The 17,885-nt window shown below is 48.0% G+C and overlaps 1 protein-coding gene across 1 annotated transcript in view; it reads left to right on the top strand.

Annotated features, from left to right (window-relative positions):
- Positions 1–11,561, top strand: part of GRB2 (growth factor receptor bound protein 2) — a 70,759-nt gene extending 59,198 nt beyond the window's left edge. The window contains exons 4-6 of the mRNA XM_069482838.1: positions 6,235–6,357; positions 9,165–9,333; positions 10,085–11,561. Of these exons, the coding sequence (XP_069338939.1) occupies positions 6,235–6,357; positions 9,165–9,333; positions 10,085–10,270 (478 nt within the window). The 3' untranslated portion in view covers positions 10,271–11,561. The remainder of the gene's footprint in view (positions 1–6,234; positions 6,358–9,164; positions 9,334–10,084) is intronic.
- The last annotated feature ends 6,324 nt before the right edge of the window (positions 11,562–17,885 follow it).

Raw genomic sequence — 17,885 nt, 5'->3', positions numbered from 1 at the left:
AGAACGCTGTTGGAACACTGTGTACTTGCTTTGACAGTGGTGGCAGGTGAGACTTCAGATGACTTAACTCGCCTTGAGCAGCAGCCGCCTGGCCCTTCTCCATCTTATCACTGCCCTAATGTGCGCCATGTACCGCCCCGCCCCGCCCCTCCCCTCCCCTCCCCTCCCCTCCCCTCCCCTCTCCTCTCCTCTCCTCTCCTCTCCTCTCTTGCACCATGTACTGCCTCGCCTCGCCTCGCCTCGCCTCGCCTCGCCTCTCCTCTCCTCGCCTCTCCTCTCCTCTCATCACTGCCCTAATGTGCGCCATGTACTGCCTCTCTTCCCCTCCCCTCCCCTCCCCTCATCGTAGCTCACTGCAACCTCAAACTCCTGGGCTCAAACAATCCTCCTGCCTCAGCCTCCCGAGGAGCTGGGACTACAGGTGCGTGCGTGCGCCACCATGCCTGGCTAGTTTTTCTATTTTTAGGAGAGATGGGGTCTCGCTTTTGCTCAGGCTGGTCTCGAACTCCTGATCTCAAGCAATCCTCCCGCCTCGGCCACCGAGAGTGCTAGGATTACAGGCGTGAGCCACCACGCCCAGCGCGCTTCTTTCTATTCCCCCAAATGCCCAAAACATCGTCTTACACATATGTCATAGAGCTAGAGGGTGCCTTCAGGATCATCTAATTTGTTCTTCTTTATCTTACAAATTGTCAAAGCCTCTAGTATTTTTGTTTCAATGCCAGTAATTTATGAATATAGCTCTCATTATAAAAAACTTAGAGCAATATATGAGTTTGTCCCCTACACATAGCCCTTGCAGAGATAATGACCGATAACAATTAAACATTGGCCAAATGCTACCTTATTGTACCAAACCCCAAACTTGTTCTAAAAAGGTGATTTCCCTTCTGTAAAATGAAACTAATGATGCAGGAGCTTCCTTACAAAACTGCTGAATTCATGCCTTGGTCAATAAATTCTTAGTGGTAATTTTGTGGCAAGGACTGTGCTAAATGATGGGAAGTTACATTCTGTAGTTTAATGTATGGAACAGTGACACGTCCATATAGTTAACGTGAAAGCTCTTTAAGATCGAGTCCGGGAAGCCTTAGTCTGGAGATGGAAGGCCAGGTTATGGGTTAGCCTGCAGTTTGATGGTACCATGATGGAGAAACTGGGAGGTCCTCAGGGAACTTTTTTACTTCAGGAAGAACCAGACACCTCATAATGGCTCAATAAATGTTTCATTGGATGATTTAAAAGGTCAAAACCAGTCTAATTTGTAGAATAAATTTTTCTAGTTTTTTTTTTTTGGAGCTTGTACCATGTTGTATTGTATATATGAGTTTGATTCCCCCCTAAAAGATTTTAGATTCCTGAGAGAATTTATGTCTTCTGCTTTTATGTTCCAGTATAACTTGTAACTTGATTTTTGCACATGGTAGCTTAGTAAATGTTTCTGAATTGATAATCAGGCCCAAATTCTTGATAATAAAAATCCAAAGCATTAAATCTCCAAAGGTGTATATGCACAAGATTCTTGGACCCCTCTCCACGAGTTGATAATGCTGCTCGTTTGAGGTCTCCGTAACTTAAGATTGAGGTTAACATGTCTTCGTGCCGAGGTGGCTAACATACAGGCACAAGTGGTGGTAAACAAGAAGCTCCAAGAGTCCCAGCACGGATTTCTTACAGATTTCCCATGAAATCTAGTAAGCACAGCTTTGCATTCTTGCAGCCATGTAGTGCCAGGATTTACTTCTGGGGGGTTGTGCGGGCTCTCCGTGGGCACTAGCCCAGAATGCACTGTCCAGGGGAAGCACTGGGCAGTGTTTACTAGGAGTGGGAGGGGCCCCCTGGGTCACACAGCACATCCTCCCCTGGTCCTCTGTAAGCTAAGTAGTTGGTGCACTTCTGTTTCCTTCAGTTCATCCTGAGAATAAACCCTAGATCAAGGGTTGGCTAAACTTGTTTTCTGTAAAGGGCCAGACAGCAAATATTTTAGGCTTTGTGGGCCATGTGCAGTCTCTGTCCTGTCAAATCATCTTTTTAAAAATTTTAACAACCTATTAAAATTTTAAAAACGGTCAGTGTGGGCCACATAAAAACGGCAGATTTAGACCAAGGGCCATGTTTCCTGGCTCCTGCCCTAGACCCAACAATAACAACATCAACTGAAGTTCTTTCTTATTTTCATATTTTTGGACTGAAAGGGAATTCAGCAGAACATCATACCATAATTTTTATAGTATATGCCTGTGAGGCTGGGCGTGGTGGCTCACGCCTGTAATCCTAGCACACTGGGAGGCTGAGACGGGTGTATCGTTTGAGGTCAGGAGTTCGAGACCAGCCTCAGCAAGAGTGAGACCCCCGTCTCTACTAAAAACAGAAAAATTAGCCAGGCATTGTAGTGTGCACCTGTAGTCCCAGCTACTCGGGAGGCTGAGGCAGGAGGATCGCTTCAGCCCAGGAGTTTGAGGTTGCTGTGAGCTAGGCTGACACCATGGCACTCTACTCAGGGTAACAGAGTGAGACTCTGTCTCAAAATAAATAAATAAATAAAATAAAAATAAAATGGAATACAGTCTCACCTCATACAGCACTTGAATTAACAAATTAAACCCAGGCTACAAAGTGATTGTTGGTGTTAGTATTGCAGTACGAGGTACATATATTGGGGGTAGATCCAGATATGTGCTCTTCATATTAAACGCATGTGGACTGCAGGCTATGGGATGTAGTAAAGAATTGAATTGGAAAATAGCTTAGCTTTCTCCTTAGCTTTCTCCTCTGCTATTTCTGTTGTAGTATAAACCCATCTTTTAAAAGATTTTTAAAATATTTGACCAGAGGCATATGGTTGCACTTAAATATCACCATTTAAAGAAATGGTGTCTTGTAAGAACAATGAGAAAAACTGGACGGAAGGTTGAAAGCATCTCTTTGAAGGGATCTGATTACCCAGCAGGTAGAGAACCAAGGTACAGGGTACAGGGCCAAGACCCCAGAAAAGCAAAACAGTATGAGCAAAGCCCAGCATTTGGTGCCTTTTCCCCCTAGAAGTGCCCCCAGAAGTGGCTAACAAGAATTAGAAGCCTAATTGAGCTTTTAGGGGGATGGGGCTAGGAGAAAAAAAATTGAATGTTCAAGGCCTGCCAAATGGGGTGGGGAGTGGAGTGGCCCTGCTAAGTCCCCAGGCCTCGGGCTGGGACAGCAAACCATACTGAGGAGTAAGGAGTCCAGAGGGCCAGAAATAGAATGGTCGCAGGCAGTCATGACCAGGCATTAGAATAGACGACGCCATGTGATTAAAAAACAAAAGAAAGGAACAGACAGCAGGTTCTAGGTAATGATCAAGTTGTCAGATGTAGACTTTAAAGTAAGTGTACTTAATATCATCAAGGGATTTATATATGGAAGTGTATAAATGATATAAAATGCTGTGGAAATGTGGAGTGGTAGTATTTAAATGTTTTAACTGAGAGTGATAGCTTTTCATCACATAGCATAATATGATACCCCTTCTGTTGTATGGGACATGAGAGAGAGGAGAGAGAGAGAGAGAGAAAGATATTAGTAGAAATAGGAGTAGATACAAAAGAAATCTTTGTTTAATGAAATGATTTCCAAACTAACTTTTTATTTCTTGATCTGGGTGCTTATAACATGGATGTGTTTATTTTGTAAAAATTCCAGTTAGAGTACTTTTTTTTAAAGCAACACATTCCAAGTCTATCTTTTTTATGTCGTAATTTTTACTTAACTACAATTTATTTTTTTAATTGAAAATAAAATTGAGTTAGTTTTAAGCTGGGCAAGAAAACACTGCAACCATATCTAAGTATTTGTGCTCCATAAAGAAAGATCTAGAAACATATGTATTATAACTGCCAACAGTTTCTGTCTCTGGGGAGTTGGAGGGACGAGTCTTGCTTTTTATTTTTACTTCATGAACATCTAGGCTATTTTAATTTATATTCATTACTTTATATCTTTTTTTTTTTTTTTTTTGAGACAGAGTCTCACTCTGTTGCCCGGGCTAGAGTGAGTGCCGTGGCGTCAGTCTAGCTCATAGCAACCTCAAACTCCTGGGCTCAAGCGATCCTACTGCCTCAGCCTCCCGAGTAGCTGGGACTACAGGCATGCGCCACCATGCCCGGCTAATTTTTTGTATATATATTTTAGTTGTCCATATAATTTCTTTCTATTTTTAGTAGAGACGGGGTCTCACTCTTGCTCAGGCTGGTCTCGAACTCCTGACCTCGAGCGATCCACCCGCCTCGGCCTCCCAGAGTGCTAGGATTACAGGCGTGAGCCACCGCGCCCGGCCATCATTACTTTATATCTTAATAAAAGGAAAAGAAAGGAAAATGCCTGTGCAGTGGGAAGATCTTGGGGACCTAGGAGGAAAGAGAGTGGCTCAGGAGAAACTTCTCCCCCACCCTGTGCAGTGCGGGGAGTGTGCGGGCCGAGGCCGTCTTGTGGAGTCTTGCTCTGCTGTCCCCAGGCAGATGTGTGCTGCTTGCTAGTACATTAGAAACATCAAAGCGCTAGGCCGGGCGCGGTGGCTCACGCCTGTAATCCTAGCACTCTGGGAGGCCGAGGCGGGTGGATTGCTCAAGGTCAGGAGTTCGAGACCAGCCTGAGCGAGACCCCGTCTCTACTAAAAATAGAAAGACATTATATGGACACCTAAAAATCTATATAGAAAAAATTAGCCGGGCATAGTGGCGCATGCCTGTAGTCCCAGCTACTCGGGAGGCTGAGGCAGTAGGATCGCTTAAGCCCAGGAGTTTGAGGTTGCTGTGAGCTAAGCTGACGCCACGGCACTCACTCTAGCCTGGGCAACAAAGTGAGACTCTGTCTCAACAAAAAAAAAAAAAAAAAAAAAAAAAAAAAAAGAAACATCAAAGCGCTAGAGATTAGAAAATGTTTAAATGATTTCAATACTATACAGTTAGCCGTCCTTTTATATTCAGAGATCATTCTGTTAATACGTGCTTTCTCTTGCGTGGCCTGATTTCTAGGCACTGCAGGCCCTATCCTTGGGTTACTTGTAGAAGCAGGTGGGTTATCTGTACCAGCCTCTGGTAGCCTGGCATTGGCGTATGCAAAATGAGAAAGACAGGAGTAGGTAGATGTGGGAACCTTCAGAGGTTACTAGTAGGGCAACTTCTGGGTGTATCCTTCCTAGCAGCTCACGTCTTTCTGTCTGAATTTTAGTGTATTATTGCAGAGACATCTCGCAGTGCAGTTACTTACTTATATGTAAGTTATGTAAATTAGATTTATAACTTCAACGGACTGTTTGGTAGCTTTGATGTTTGCATATTAAATGCATGCTAGTTACCATGAAAGATGGGTCCTTTATTAGCTATAAATAATTGTTTTGCTTTTTAAAAATAATAAAACATTAAAGACAGTTTTGAAAAGAGACGGTTTTCACAGTCCCTCCATCCTGATTAGTTGTGGTTTCATTTGAAAGAGCCAGTGGTCTGTGACTTCAAGCTCTTTTAGAGGTGTTCTTCCTTCCTCTTGGTGAGCCGCAGACCAGTTGCTCCCATAATTTTCCATTAATTTAGTCACTTTTTCCTCTGGCCCCAAGGTGAATTAGTATTGGGAGCAGAAGAGTCTATAACTTGCTTCACATGAAAAATCTTCGTTTTGCAAGTAGCTGTCGTGCATATGGTAAATTATGATGTTCCTGATGGCTTCTAAAAGCCAAGCGCTGAGCAGTGGCCACAGAGGACTTGAGAGGAATGCTGCTCTCTCACAGCCTGAACCTTTTCCCTTCCGGCTGTTAGCACAAGTAGCCCTGCCTTCACCTCCGGGCCTTCCCTGTTGCCTCCCCCTTTCCCCTTACCTCTCTGTGGCAGAGCTGTGACCTTATCGAACAGCTGCAGGGAGGGGCCTATGTCCCCTTGTGTGGTCAGTCTGTCCTGTACTCCAGCCCATAGCCCTGGGCTTCCCGGGTGCCTTTCTGATAAGTCAGCGGGTAGCTTGGTGGACATGTGCCCTCCTCTGTAGAAAGAGTGGCCCACGCTAGTGTCTTGACAAGTCGCTTTGTGGAAGGTGGAGTAGGGTGAAGTCGTTTGAAGGACCATCCCTGGGGAGGACCTGGGATCCATACTGGGCATGGTGAGGCTGGGGGCAGCGTCCCTGCAAGGAGTTGTGTTACTCCATTGCGAAGACTGGACGATCCCATTTCTTTGTGGGGAAGCAGATGTTGACTGGCTTGCCTTCCTTCCTTAGGTGGTTTTTTGGCAAAATCCCCAGAGCCAAGGCAGAAGAAATGCTTAGCAAACAGCGGCACGACGGGGCCTTTCTTATCCGAGAGAGTGAGAGTGCTCCTGGGGACTTCTCCCTCTCTGTCAAGTAAGTATTTCCTGCTCGAGTCACCTGGAATCCTGTCTCCCACTGGTCTCAATTACAAAGCCGTTGGTCAAGTATCCGGCTACACACAAACCAGTAGAGGTTTGGCCTAGACAGTATTTTAATTTCACATTAAAATCCTAATTTCTGACTCCTCTTGAAAATTAGTCTGAGCACCACTAGGTGTAGATGCCCATGTGGGAACAGTCTTTGGGAGCCGGGCAGCAGCTCCCTCCAGATGGCCTGTTCCCGAGGGTTTCCCTAATCCGCTCCACTCCTGGTCCTCTGCCCTCGTCCGAGCACCCTCGCCCTTGTAGGATTCCTGCAGCTGCCTTTGCCTGCCCTTCCCAAGCAGCTTGAATCGACCAGCCCCATCCTAGGCCCTCACATCACCTTTAAAAGGTTACCATGAGGGATTTGGGGTTTGTGCTTTCCCCAGTGGTGAATTTAAATGTGGAAGGGAGTTGGTAAGCAGGGAATGGGGAAGGTAGGGAGTTTTACCACCTTGGAAAGCATGGAGATAATAAATTGGAACTTTAAGGATTCTAAGAAGTGCACACCTCGTCTGTGAAATAAGGGTTTTTGAATTACCATTTCCATGTTTTTGACTTTCAATCTTTTCTAGTTAATATGTTATCATAGAAAACCTTCCCCCTAGGAATCAGACAAATCACTTCCTCATTCATATACAAAGAAATGATTAGGTTAACACTCAGATCACTGTTTTATTTGGAGTACAGTGGTGAGTGACATGATGATAGCTCACTGCAACCCCAGCTCCCAGTCTCAAGCGATCCTCCCACCTAAGCCTCCCAAGTAGCTGGGACTGCAGGCATGTGCCACCACACCAGGCTAATTTTTTAATTTTTTGTAGAAACAGGGGTCTCACTGTGTTGCCCAGGCTGTTCTTGAACTCCTGACCTCAAGTGATCCTCCTGCCTTGGCCTCCCAAAGTGCTGGGATTACAAGTCTGAGCCGCTGTGCGTGGCCAAGATTGTTTTTTAAATGAAGGCTATAAAATCATTCCCCATTTATAAATGATGTAAAGCATGAGACTTTTCAATTTCAAAAATGAACTGAGTATCTTGTTTTAGGACCAATGTATGGTTAAAGTGTAGATTTTTTTGAAGTGTAGATTTAAATTTATAGTTGTGTTCTTTTTCTAAAGGAAAATATGAAAGGTTTAAGGTGATACTTGTAATACCTCACAAATATATTTGCTTTGTAGTTTTTCCCAACGTGGAAAAGTCAAAGTGGGTATACTTTACAGTTTCCTCTTCCAGCAAGGCTTTCTGAAGGGCAAGTCAGGGTGCAGTGAAGATCATCTTGGGGTGGGTTTGTAGAATTATTGTCTTTATGCTTCTCATGAACTTCTACGTCATCTGTTTTCCTTGTATTTTATGGTGACCTGAGTGTAAACGAGATGGTACAGGATGAGTACAAGCAGTTAATGACGGTGACCAGAACCACTGGGGCAGCCGCAGTGCTGGGCTAGGGCTTCCCGTAGCCGCCTGTTTTATCAAACAGAATCTTTTAAGGAGTTAATGTGTTTATTGTTACAGAAGTAAAACAGGTGTCATTACTGCCTTTAACAACACAAACACCTTCCAAAGGAAGTTGAGGAATCAGCAGTTTTTGCAGTGTTTCCATAGTTTCAGGATGTCTTGAGTCTGATTTGAATGCTGTAGTTAACGTAAACACGAACTGTCCAGGGCCCTGTGCTCTTTTAGAGACCGTCTGCGTGGCACCGGTGGGAGTGGGCCTCTGTGGGGCCACAAGTGCCATGTGAATATGCCCTTCCTAATGAAATTTTCTCACCTTCCACGTTTTTTCTTGCATGAAAAAGCAATGCTGTTTCCAAAAACTTGGTATTTCGTATGCAGTGGCTTCCTTGGAGCTCAGTGCTGCCACCTGCTGGATAGTTCTCCAGAACGTTTGGTTTCTTTAAGCTTTGAGACTGAACGAGAGGCTCATTCATTCATTGAACAGATGTTCAGAGAGTGCCTTGAGGGCTAGCCAGCTGTGAACAGGACAGGCAGAGCCCTCACTGAGCTTGCGATCTAGCCAGACACGGCTGTGAGAAACCCCGGGGGCCTATACCAGCCAGTCACCAGTAAGGTTTTGCTAGCCAGTGTAAGAGAGGGAGCATGTTATCTGGTGACGGAGAAGTTTTGGGGGTTTTTTTGGTTTTGGTTTTGTTTTTTTGGTGTCTGGGCCTCTTTTGTTGTCCCAGTATGTCCTTTTGTTCTGAGACCCTTTTTTCCATGGCAGAACTAAAATTGCTAAATGGAGAGAGAACATGATTTTGAACTGTTCCCAGTTACAAGAGAATTGTTCAAAATATTTCCAGTCCCTCCTCACCTGCTTCCTGTCCCACCTTTTCTAATCTTTGAATATCGCATAAGGTTTTAATTATTTGGGGAGAGTTAACTAAGTCACACTCTTGTCTTAAGCAAGGCTGTTTTATTTGGCAGGGTGCAGGGCACGTGGAAATGTGAAGTAGTTTAGGACATTCTCTCTCTCAGACACCTTCAGAATTAGGCTGCGGGTGGGGTTCCCTGTCCAGTGAGGATTCTTCATGTTGCTGGTGCTCCTCAGCCATATGGAGGGTCCCAGGGGGTCTTGGTGATTGTCCCAGCTCTCTCCAGCCAGAGAGTCACGTTGCTCTGCAGTTCGTGGGCCCCTGGGCTGTGAGGAATGTTGCCAGAACAGTGGTTCTCTCAGGACACCTCCTGATTGGGCAGGGAGCTGCCAGCTTAGTCAGGATAGAGCCCTCGGGCGGCTTCACCTGTGTTCTCTGCCCTCCCCAGGTTTGGAAATGACGTGCAGCACTTCAAGGTGCTCCGAGATGGAGCTGGAAAGTATTTCCTCTGGGTGGTGAAGTTCAATTCTTTGAATGAGCTGGTAGATTATCACAGATCCACATCTGTCTCGAGAAACCAGCAGATATTCCTGCGGGACATAGAACAGGTGCCACAGGTAAGCCTCAGGAGAGATCAGCGTCATCTTTAGCAGTTGGGAGTCACTCCTCAAGCAAGCAGGTGCCTCAACGGATTGCTTCTGGGGCATCTGTGCTCTTCATTCAGAGTGTTACCTTTCACGCTAAAGATCTGGAGTTTCAAATACAATGTTTCTCCCTTTCCCAGAGGCTGCCTCTGAGGCAGGGTGTCGCTGGGTTGCCACCCGCCTCCCTAGGGAGATGGTCTTTAACACAATCTCAACTATTCTGTCCCTGCGAGCAAATCGTGAGGAAGATACACTTGTGAGGGAGTAGAGTCCCACTCGCTGCTGTATTCCTGTTCCTCATACCCTGGTCATCAGTTAGGATTCGTACCACCTTTTGTTATTCGAGACCTAGACCTTTTGACGCTGTAAACCGGAAGGGTGTTGTAAGTGATGGAAACCCAGATGTCTTCAAATCCTGGGACTGCGAGTAAAACCCACACTGCCATTTCTGAAGCACCGTCCCCTCCAGGTGCCACTTGCTCTCTACTTGGTAACGTGGCGCAGTTGGCCACCTGCAGTAAGACATGCCCGTATCTTAGCATTGGTGGAAGATTACACTAAACCCACCTGGTGTGAACTTAGAATGGGTAAGAGTGGATGGGGGCTGGGAGTGGGGAGGTTACTTGAGGAAATGTGAATAATTTGGCCATATTTGTCTCCCTCTCGTGACCAGTCTGACCTCAGAGGCGGCTGACAGGTGTGTTTTCTCCCTGCTCTTTTGCAGCAGCCGACATACGTGCAGGCCCTCTTTGACTTTGACCCCCAGGAGGATGGCGAGCTGGGCTTCCGTCGGGGAGACTTTATCCACGTCATGGATAACTCAGACCCCAACTGGTGGAAGGGGGCTTGCCACGGGCAGACCGGCATGTTTCCCCGCAATTATGTCACCCCAGTGAACCGGAACGTCTAAGAATCAGGAAGAGATTATTTAAAGAAAATGAAAAATTTAAAACATACAGAAGAATTAAACCCACAAGCTGCCTCTAACAGCAGCCTCAGAATACCCGGCTGGGTCGCCCTGGCGACCCTCTCACTTTGGGCAGAACTTTGGGGGGTGGGAGGGGGCGCTGGATATAAAAATGCCAAAACGTACCTATAAATTAAGAAGAGTTTTTATTACAAATTTTCACCGCTGCTCCTTTTTCCCTCCTTTATCCTTTTCTTCATCCTTTTTCTCGTCTGTCCATCAGTGCATGATGTTTAAGGCCACGTATAGTCCTAGCTGACGCCAGTAATAAAGACAAGAACCCCAGTGGGCTGGTATTCTCTATGCAAATGTCTGTGTCGGTCGGGGTGGCCGAAGGGAGGACAGCGCTGTGTTCTTCGTGTGTACACAAGGAGAGGGCAGGGCAGGGAAGGCCGCGACCGCTTAGCTTCTGCCAGAGGAGGGGTCGTGTCGGCCCCGGCCCCAGCATATTCTGTGTCTGAGTTAGAAACGGGGGTGAAAGGACAGCGTGTGCCTGCCCCTTTGGCTTCTTGAGAAAGTCAAACCCAAAACCTAACGTCTCTTTTCCCACTTTGTTTTCCCTTCTAAATGGTATTATTGAGCATGTTGTTTTCATAGTGCCTTTTTCCGTATTTCAAGGGTTGCTTCTGAGTGGTGTTTTTTTATTTGTTTTGTTTTAAAATAAGTTAAAGACAGTCCAGAGCTTTTCAGCCAGTTTGTCTCCTACTCTGTGTAAATATTTTTCCCTACGGGAGGGGGAACAGGGTAGAGAAGAGGAGACAAGTGGAAGTGGGGGGAGGGCCTTCCCCCGCCCGCGCTAAGCCAGGCGTCTTTAGGGTTCAGCTTTAACGTTCGTGAGCCCTCGGGGTGTGCCTGGCTGCCAGGAAAGGAGGGGTGAAGCCCTGCCACATCCGACTGCCTCTAAGGTCGGGATCCTTGCCCTCACGCTCTCAGGAGTGGCTGCCCCTCCTTACCCCAGAGCCAGCGAGTTTCAAACCCGGGAAGCTGGAGGAGAAAACACCGCTTACACTGTCCTGCTTTAGTTGTAGCAGGTCACACCGCATCTTACACTGGGGTAGAAAGTGTTCTCTCTTCATTCTTCTTGCTCTTAAAGCTAGGTTGTGGCTGTCACCCCGTGTGTCCCCTGACCTGTCCGGGTGAGCCCGAGGGCAGTGTCAAGAAGCAGAGCAGCAGGATTGTCGCTCCTGTCTCTGCACAGCGGGCTGTGTTTGTGGCTGCTCCCCCAACTGCCTGCACGCGAAATGTCCCAGGAAGCGGGGCGATTGGGGAAGGAAGGACAGCTAGGAAGGCCCAGGCTGGTGCAAAGCTCTCTGTGTCTGTCTTCTCTCCACTTTTGGTCCTTTGTAGTGCTGTGCCTGTAAACTTCTCTCCACCCACTCCCCTTCCCATGACAAAAACCAGGCCGCTTCCGTTTCTCTCCCTGGGAGTCAGTGACAGCCTTGGGCCTTCGGGTTCCCAGGCTGTCGGTGGGAGTCTCCCTTGGACTCTGGTTATGGACATGAACTCAGCGTGGAGCGCTGGGCAGCGCCAGGAGGTGGCATCTCTTCTAGACAGCGCGTCCTTCCCCCGCTCCCTCTCATTCTGCTTCTCCTCTCCTCGCTGATGATAAAGGAATCTGGCGTTCTACACCTGGACCATTTGATTGTTTTATTTTGGAATTGGTGTATATCATGAAGCCTTGCTGAACTAAGTTTTGTGTGTATATATTTAAAAAAAAATCAGTGTTTAAAAAGACCTATGTACTTAATCCTTTAACTCTGCGGATAGCATTTGGTAGGTAGTGATTAACTGTGAATAATAAACGTACAATGAATTCTTCACTCGGTATCTTTTTTCCCCCTTGCCTCACTTAAAACTACTCCAAGTGTTAGGGCCAGGAGTAGGGGCTCATGGGTCCTTATTTCCGACACCTTCGACTTACATCACTCTGGGCAAATACCGTGGGTCCCTTGGGGCCTCTTGAGGAGCTTGTTAACAATACAGAATCACAGACCCCACCCTCAGCTCGTACGGCATTTTGGTTGAGGGCAGAAACAAGCATGACTAGTGTTTGTGATGGAGAGAAACCACAGACCGCACTTTGGAAACTCTGGTCTAAACCAAGAGCTTGGCTTGTTCGGTTCTCCCCCTGCCCGTGTTAAGGGGGCAGGACAGAAGGATCTGTGACGAAGCAGGTTGGATGTGCTCAGAGCCAAAACACGCTGTTGCTCGTAGGCTGCTCTTAGAGTAAGAGTGGGCCCGTTCCACCACACACAGCACTGGCTACAGAGACCAAAAAAAGATTTGCTTAGGGAGCAATTGAACAGCAAAGAAGTTAAACCCAAGGAATTTCCACTTGTATTTTTGGTCTAGTTCTTAAATAAACCTCAGCATACCACCTCACTGCGGCCGCGCTGCTTGGGTGGGGAAGTTTTCGAGTCCCCCCTTCCCTGCGGCAACCACGTGTGAGGAGGAACTACCCGGCACCGCCCTGCCGGGGCCCACTTGGGCTGGCTACCGCGAAGCCAAGCAGAAGTTTCCAACACGGGCCATTTAAGTGAAAAGGCAGCAACTGTCATTTAGCCTCATTTGAGGCTTTTGCTCAATTCCCCACCCCTCTCCCTGCCATCTGCTTTAGAAGAGCATCAGAGTTCGTGGGAAAATAACTGATTTTGTGTGGTCATCAGTTTGGTCACAGCTTTCTTGATAATTAGGTCTCATGGGTCTGTACCTCCTGGGAAGGCATCTGGGTGGAAGCACCTTCGGGAAGCTTCCCAGCGTCTTCCAGAATTCCTCTGGCCGGTGTGCAGCCAGGGAAAAGGTAAGGGTGGGCAGCTGGCCTCGTTTTTCAGGGTCCCTCCCAACCCTCACCATGTCACTGACACTCTTCTCTACATTTAGTGGCCTGGGGTCCTGTGACAGGCTTGTCTTCAGACGTGGAGGAGACGGTGATAAACAGCAGTGCCAGACTGCTTAGGTGGCATTTTGTAAAGAGAAAAAGGCCACTGCACGAGTGGTCTGCCTTTCTTGGACACCTGTTCCATTCAACCAACTTACGGAGTAGGTGATCTTCAGCTCGAGACATTTGCTTTGCAGAAGTTCCCGGATAACCAGGAAAATGAAAATGGAATTGTATTTATGCACCTTGGAAATACTTTTAACGCGAGACACTGTATGTACATGGGATACAAATTCCCCAGACCTGAGCCCTTTTACATTCAAGAATAAAGAGAAAGGTACTCATGGACTTCTGTGTGTTCATTCGGGAGCTTCTTAAACTCAGTCCCATGGGGTCCAGGCTCCTGGCTGCAGCCAGCAGCCCAAGGCCGATGAGCGAATGTCAGAATCTCAGTGATGTTGGACCGCAGGCCGTCTGTCACTGTTAAGAACACAATGCTGTGTGCCAGCGGCATGAGATATGAATATTGCATGATAGTGGTATTGATTCAGCCACCTACTACTAAAAGCATTCCAAACACTACTTTTAAAACTAACAGTTACGTTAAAAGCCGTAGTATATCCCATCCAAAAACGAAATTACTGAGACAGTCTTTCAGGTCTTGATTGTGGCCCTCCCTTGAGCAACACTGGTCTTAGGTCTCCAAGGACAGTCTTACTTTTCATTATTCCTGAATAAAGGTTTAGAAAGCACATCAGGACAGAACTGGGCAGAGGTCACAAGATCATGGGCAGAGATGGGACAGTGGAGATGGGACGATCAGAATCATCGACTATAGTTAACAATAGCCTAGACCTGAAAACCATCCTTTCAAAGCTCTGTGTTTCTGCTTATGATTAGGACGAGGGCATTTTAGACAGGAGTCTCCATCCTCCTCATTCGCTGGCAAATAATAAATCTCTCTCTCCTTCTCCTCAAACCACTTGTCCTCGTTCTGATGCTTTCGGTAACAATTTTAGCTATCTTCTGAGTGCTGGTCGGCGCTTCAACAGTGGGACCTCCAAAATAGTCCTTGCCTTGTGCTGCAGGCTGGGGTGTGGCCGGAGTCTAGGGGTGGAGGGTGGAGGGCTGGCCCCTGCTGTGCTGAGGAAGCAGAGGGCAAGGAGAACTGCAGGGAGACTGGCATATGGTCCCATCTTTATTTACCCACTTTCAGGCGTGTTGATCCCTGCTGGTGGGATGTGCCCGGTGAGCTTCATTCCTGGGGCATGTGGTGCTCTACTCTCCTGGCCCTGGAATTGGAGGTGCTTCTCGAACTCCGTCTAGTTAAGAGGCTGAGGAGGGCCCATGTATCTTCTCCCCAAGCCACCAGCCGCCCCTTTCCACTCCTGCACTGAGGCATGACTGCTCTGAGTCGCTCTGAAACTGGAAATTACCCCACTTCAGGCTTCTGTGGTACTTGATACAGATGCATTCTTCGGCCTTGATTCTCGTATTGTTATGCAAGCCGTGGGGTAAGAGACTTTCCTAGTGGACGTGAGTCTCAAGGGTAGGGGGTTGGGGCAGAGGGGACCTGACGTAGGTATTGGGTGAAATTGGTTTGGACAATTGTTAAGAGGACAGTAGACGTCCAGGGAGGACGTGGGGGTGGGAGGGAGTGTGGGGTGCCTGGAGGTGGCTCCCTTGTGCAGTGAGGACGGAGTCCACGTGGGTTTGTGGGGCTTGGAGCGCAGGCTGAACAATGCCCACGCTGCCCGTGGACAGCGAAGGCTTCCAGAGGGCTTGCAGATGAGCCACATGATGAAAAGCGAGTGTCAGGAATACCTGATTTGCAGTCGTGCACAGACCAGAGCCAGGATCGCCTGGAGGAGGCCAAGGTCGTGTTAGCTGATGGAGGTCAGGCTCTGTGGCCCTGGTCGTCTGGCTGATTCTGGACCATGTGCCCAGCCTCCTTGCAGTCCCAGTGGCCATGTGCCACAGTCCTGGCATGTGAGTGACAAACTTGGTTAGCCACGTCCCCGCCCCTTTGTCCCTTCTGCTGTGGCTGGGTGTAGGAGAGCCAGCGGAGGACTCAGACCTTGGGCTAGACTCGATGACGGTGAGAAAAAACGTCTGATGTGTTGCAACACTGACATTGGGGGTTCTTTCTTCCAGCAGCTCCCCGACCCTGCCTGTCCCAGAGCCACCCAGGGGTAGAAGTTAGGAAGAAACTTGAGAGGCCCACTGAAAAAGTTAGGTTTTAAGGGAGGAAGTGGAAATGCTCATTATCCTCTAAAATATAAGGAAGCAGCAGTGACGGCCAAACCACAGGTCTCATGAGACCAGCACCCTCACCCGCTCCCAGCAGCCTTGGCGGGGGCCTGGGGCCGAGCTGCTGGGGGGGCCAGTTCTGCTCATTTCTCTCTTTAACATTCTGATGACTTCAGCTGTCCTTGTCACTGGACCTGTCTGTGTTGAGATTGTCGCCCGCTGCACCCTCTCATGTCGTTCAGGCCTCTGCTCAAATGCAACTCTGACTCAGAGAAGTCCTCTCTAAATGTAATTAGGAATAACATTCCTTTTTTTCTTTTTCTGAGACAGAGTCTTGCTCCTTTGCCCTGGGTAGAGCGCAGTGGCATCATCATAGCTCACTGCAACCTCCAACGCCTGGACTCAAGTGATCCTCCTGCCTCAGCCTCCCTAGTAGCTGAGACTACAGGCGCCACCACCATGCCTGGCTCATTTTTTTTATTTTTGGTAGAGATGGGGTTTCCCTTTTGCTCAGAGCTGATCTGAATGATCCTCCCGCCTCGGCCTCCCAGAGTGCTAGGATTACAGGCTTGAGCCACTGTGCTCGGCCAGGAATAACATTTCTGATGTCTCGGCACTTTCTATTCCTTCCCTGCTTTTCTTCTCCGTAGTCTCTAAAGCTACCTCATAGGCTTCCTACTGTGCGTGTGCTTTCTCCTCTTCCCCCCACTAGAGAGCAAGCCCCTTGGGGCAGGACCTTGGTCACGGTTGCTTCCCTAGAACAGCGCCTGAAATGCATGGGCTGCTCCGTAGTATTTATTATGCAATTTACGAGTAATACGTTCCAGGCAGGGCGTGGTGGCTCATGCCTGTATCCCAACACTCTGGGAGCCTAAGGTGGAAGGATTGCTTGAGGCCAGAAGTTTCAGACCAGCCTGAGCAAGAGTGAGACCTCATCTCTACAAAAAATAGAAAAATTAGCCGGGTGTGGTGGTGCGCACCTGTGGTCCCAGCTACTGGAGAGGCTGAGGCAGGAGGATCACTTGAGCCCAGGACTTGGAGGTTGCTGTGAGCTACGATGATGCCAGGGCACTCTAACGGGGTGACAGAGTGAGACCCTGCCTCCAAAAAAAAAAAAAAAAAAAGAGCAGTACATCCCAGACGCTATGCTAGGAACAAGGCCCGGGGTGCGGGCGTTCTCCAGCCTTGCAACAGGCCTGGGATGGGACAAGTGGTGTGAGAAGGCGCGTGCAGAGTCGGGGGACATCCAGCAGTGGCTCTACCTGTCCAGTGGCTGAGGAAGACCAGACAGCTGTGCTTCAACAGAGAGCTGAAAGCTGAACAGGACGGTTGCTCGGTAGCAGGAAGGAGTGTCTTCCAGCTTGGACGTGAGACAACACTCCAAGTTCCAGAAAGGCCGAGTGTCAAGAGGAAGGGGGGACTCAGGGACCCAAGGAGAAGCTGGCACAGGGGGTGGAGGCCAGACCAGGGAAGGCCCTGGAAGCCACAGGAAGGAGCTAGAAATGGGCACCCTGAAGGGTTTGTTTGCCTTTAAGAACAGCTTTATGGAGATACTATTAACATATCATAACAGATCATACCTGTTTAAAGTGTACTCTTCAAGCCTGAGCAACATAGGGAGACCCTGTCTCTACAAAAAGTGAAAAACTTAGCTGGGCGCAGTGCCATGATCCTGTAGTCCCAGCTACTCAGGAGGCTGAGGCAGGAGGATCACTTGAACCCAGGAGTTGGAGGTTGCAGGGAGCTATGATGACGCCACTGCACTCCAGCCTGGGCGACAGAGTGAGACCTGTCTCAAAAAAAAAAAAAAAAAATGTGTCATTCAATGGTTTTTAGTATTATTTGCAGTTACGAAGTCATCACTGCAGTCAATTTTAGAACACTGTCATCACCCCAGGAGAAACTACGTACTCACTGGCAGCCACTCCCCATTGTCCCCCAACCCCTCCCAGCTCCAGGCGGCCACCAGTCTACTTCCTGTCTGTGGATTTGCTCATTCTGGACATTTCATTTAAAAGAAGTCATGCAACATGTGGCCTTATGTGTCTTCCCTTTAGCGTAATGTTTTCAAGTGTCATCCGTGTGGTAGCACAGGTCAGCATTTACTCCTTTTTGTGATGAATAACGTTCCGTCGTTAAGGGTCGAGCACATTTCGTTTGTCCTTCATCAGCTGATGGGCACCTCAGTTGTTCCCGCTCCAGTTACTACGAATAATGCTGCTCTGGGCATTCGTGTACGAGGGTTTTTTAGCTTGTTTTAAAATTTTTCTTTTCTTTAACTATTAATAGCTCTGCAGATTCAGGGCCCCAAAACATTTGAGTTAAGACTCAGAATTGAGCCAGGCATGGTGGCGAGCACCTGTAATCACAGCTACCTGGAAGGCTGAGGTGGGAAGATGGCTTGAGGCCAGGAGCTCAAGTTCAGCCTGG

Source organism: Eulemur rufifrons, chromosome 9 (assembly GCF_041146395.1).
Source record: "Eulemur rufifrons isolate Redbay chromosome 9, OSU_ERuf_1, whole genome shotgun sequence".
Classification (NCBI taxonomy): domain Eukaryota; kingdom Metazoa; phylum Chordata; class Mammalia; order Primates; family Lemuridae; genus Eulemur; species Eulemur rufifrons.
This window is presented reverse-complemented; position numbering and strand designations above follow the sequence as displayed.